The 3,847-nt window shown below is 39.8% G+C and overlaps 1 protein-coding gene across 1 annotated transcript in view; it reads left to right on the top strand.

Moving 5' to 3' along the window:
- Positions 1 to 3,847, top strand: part of PUS7L (pseudouridylate synthase 7 homolog (S. cerevisiae)-like) — a 30,854-nt gene that overhangs the window by 20,954 nt on the left and 6,053 nt on the right. Inside the window, 1 exon segment of the mRNA XM_011999514.1 lies at positions 660 to 940. Within this exon segment, the coding sequence (XP_011854904.1) occupies positions 660 to 940 (281 nt within the window).

The raw sequence follows: 3,847 nt of genomic DNA, 5'->3' as shown, positions 1-3,847 counted from the left end.
TCTGTTGTAGAGTCCCCGAGATGAAAATTTCCTTATGGTAATGATTCTTCAACATTCATATGCATAAGAAACACCTGGTACATTTATTTCAATGCCAATTCCAAGGCCATACCTGAATAAGCATCTTTTTGGTAGATTCCAGTCATCTGCATTTCAAAGTGCATCCTATTTTGTGAGGCATGATAGTGTGCCTGAAGGCTCCAGATCTCAACCCTTTCTTAGTAAAAAAAATTCTGTGTTTATGTCCAGAATAGCTCTTTAAAAAACTCTAGTCTCTGCTAGCTCAGCAATAGCAATTAAATTATTTAATCCTTGAGGGTTTTTTGTTGTTGTTGTTGTTGGTTTGATTTTGTTTCAACAGTCCTGTGAATAACTTCATTAGTTTATCTCTATTCTGAAGTAAGGGACTTTAGTAAGCTGTTATGAATGTTGGATTCTTGCGTTTTTCTTTTTTTTTTAATAACAGGAAAAGTGAAAGTAGGTACATATTATGCTTATTATTTTTTTAAGCTCTTCAAGTGTAGCTTGATTTAACCGAAAGCATTAAATATCATCTTAATACCCGTGTTCATTGCTTCAGTTTGAGATTAGAACAAAAGCCTTTGTAAATTGGTCTTTAAATAAAAGTGGCTAACTACCTGATTTACCCTTTATTTCAGAGGATGCTAAAGGCACGCTTTCCTTGATGCCTGAATTCAAAGTGCGGGAGAGAGCATTGTTGGAGGCATTGCATCGCTTTGGCATGACCGAGGAAGGTTGTATCCAGGCATGGTTCTCTTTACCCCATTCCATGCGCATATTCTATGTTCACGCATATACCAGCAAAATTTGGAATGAGGCAGTATCTTACAGACTTGCAACCTATGGAGCAAGAGTAGTGGAGGGTGATTTGGTCTGTTTGGATGAAGATATTGATGACGAGAATTTCCCAAATAGTAAAGTAAGTATCATTCCATCAGAGTTTTCCAAGAGTAGTTACTATACCAGAACATGAATTTTCAAAAGCCCTGATTATAGAAACACTTTAAACATACATGTAAATTATTTATCTGTTTGTACTTAAATTTACTCATCTCCTGCTTCAAGTCCGCTGTCAGTTTAGGCTTAGCACATGTTGGTAAATGGAAAGATAAAAATAGTGGTATGGAGTGAAAGATATAGGTAGTAAAGCTTCCTTTAAAAAACCCATTTTAAAAAGGATTACGCAAATAATGCACAAAACAGCCCATCAAAATAAAAATCAAGGCCAGGCGTGGTGGCTCATGCCTGTAATCCCATCACTTTGGGAGGCCGAGGTGGGCGGATCACGAGGTCAGGAGTTTGAGGCCAGCCTGACCAACATGGTAAAGCCCTGTCTTTGCTAAAAATACAAAAATTAGCAAGGCATGGTAGCACACGCCTGTAATCCCAGCTACTCAGGAGGCTGGGGCAGGAGAAACTCTTGAACCCCGGAGGTGGAGGTTGCAGTGAGCTGAGATCGTGCCACTGCACTCTAGCCTGGGTGACAGAACGAGACTCTGCCTAAAAATAAAAATAAAAACATTGCAGATGACTCTGCAATCCCTGCTAGCATCCTAATGTGATTCCCTCTGCTTCCTCCAGAGACTCAACCTCCGTTGTTTTATGTCTTTCTAGACCTTTCTCTATGCTTTCATATAAATATCCATTGAAAATCTATTTTTATTATATTAGTTAACACTGAGAAAATAAAAGGTAGGATTTAGAGACTCAAAACTTAAAATATGGAGAGGAGAAGGAATATGATTTTTATAATGGTATAGGGAACATGTAATTGTATTTCTTTTATGGAAATGTGATTTTATCTAAATGTGATTCATAATTTCCTCTTAACAGTGTCTTAGAGACATTTATATTAGTGAAGTTATAATATAGTTTATATTTTAAAGCTTGGTTCTTCCATTTCCTCCTTGTCAAGTTTTTTTTTTTTTTTTTGAGACAAAGCCTTGCTCTGTCACCTAGGCTGGAGTGCAGTGGCGAGATCTCGGTTCACTGCAAGCTCTGTCTCCCGGGTTCACGCCATCCTCCTGCCTCAGTCTCCCAAGTAGCTGGGACTTCAGGTGCCTGCTACCACGCCTGGCTAATTTTTTTGTATTTTTAGTAGAGATGGGGTTTCAACGTGTTAGCCAGGATGGTCTTGATCTCCGAACCTTGTGATCCCTCCGCCTCGGACTCCCAAAGTGCTGCGATTACAGGCGTTAGCCACTGTGCCTGGCCGTCCAGTTGTTTTTATCTCTGTGGGTTTGAACTAATGAAACTGGGTTCCATAAATCATGCAAGGAAGTTCATTTAATAGTACTGTAATACAAAAAGAACAAATTATTTTCTAACATTATCATGTCAGTCTCATAAATTTTAAAAATTAGTGAAAATTTGAATAACACTTTCATATGTAACCTAATAAAATCACTGGATTTTAGAGAAGAAAAGGATTTTTAGAGACACTCTTTTTTAATTCCCATTTGAAGGGGTGGCCTGCCCCTCCACACCTGTGGGCGTTTCTCGTTAGGTGGAAGGAGAGACTTGAGAAAAGAAATGAGACACAGAGAGAAAGTATAGAGAAAGAAAAAGTGGGCCCAGGGGACCGCTGCTCAGCATACAGAGGACCCGCGTGGCACCAGTCTCTGAGTTCCCTCAGTATTTATTGATCATTATCTTTACCATCTTAGAAAAGGGAAGTGGCAGGATAATAGGATTATAGTAGGGAGAAGGTCAGCAGTAAGACATATGAATAAAGATCTCTGTGACATGAATAAGTTTAAGGAAAAGTGCTGTGCCTTGATATGCATATGCAAACATCTCCATAAACCTGTTTAGTGCATAAAGAGCAGCATTGCTGCTAGCACGTCCCACCTTCAGCCCTAAGGCGGTTTTCTCCTTTCTCAGTAAATAGAACATACAATGGGGTTTTACACCAAGATGTTCCGTTGCCCAGGGATGGGCAGGAGACAGATGCTTTTCTCTATCTCAACTGCCAAGAGGCCTTCTTTCCTCTATTACTAATCGTCCTCAGCACAGACCCTTCATGGGTGTCAGGCTGGGGAATGATAAGGTCTTTCCCTTCCCACGAGGCCATATTTCAGACTATCACATGGGGAGAAACCTTGGACAATACCTAGCTTTCCTAGGCAGAGGTCCCTGCGACCTTCTGCAGTGTATGTGTCCCTGGGTACTTGAGGTTAAGAGAATGGTGATGATTTTCACAAGCATACTGCCTTCAGGCACTTCTTTAACAAAGCACACCCTGCACAGCCCAAAATCCCTTAAACTTTGAGTCACCTCAGCACATGTCTCTTGCAAGGACAAGGTTGGGGGTAGGGTTACAGATTAACAGCATCTCAAATACAGAACAAAATGGAGTCTCTTATGTCTACTTCTTTCTATATAGACACAGTAACAGTCTGATCTCTCTTTCTTTTCCCCACACCATTTTATAGAATGAAAATTGGGTCCCAGATTGGAGAGGAGATAGATTCAGAGTCACACAGGTAGTGGAATTAAAAAGACCCAGCTGCCTAACTCCTAGCCCAGTTTGGTCTCTACTAGAAAAATCATGGAGTATAGAGAAGTAGTCTGTAGTGAGAACTAGAACATGGTCCAGTTTTTCAAACATAGAGGTAAAACAGACTCTGAACTCTACATAAAGGAAACATTATCTAAATTAATGTCAGAATTCTTGACGTATTAATTGAGGTTTTTTGGTTTTAAGTAATAGAAAGCCACCTCAAACCTACAGTAATTTAAAGAAACACGAGAATTTATTGGCCCTTGTAACTGAAAGCCCATGATTGTTTCAGGTGTTATGCCCAGACCGTTTATTCCCCGAAGA

This window comes from Mandrillus leucophaeus, unplaced genomic scaffold, assembly GCF_000951045.1.
Source record: "Mandrillus leucophaeus isolate KB7577 unplaced genomic scaffold, Mleu.le_1.0 Scaffold1167, whole genome shotgun sequence".
Taxonomy (NCBI): domain Eukaryota; kingdom Metazoa; phylum Chordata; class Mammalia; order Primates; family Cercopithecidae; genus Mandrillus; species Mandrillus leucophaeus.
This window is presented reverse-complemented; position numbering and strand designations above follow the sequence as displayed.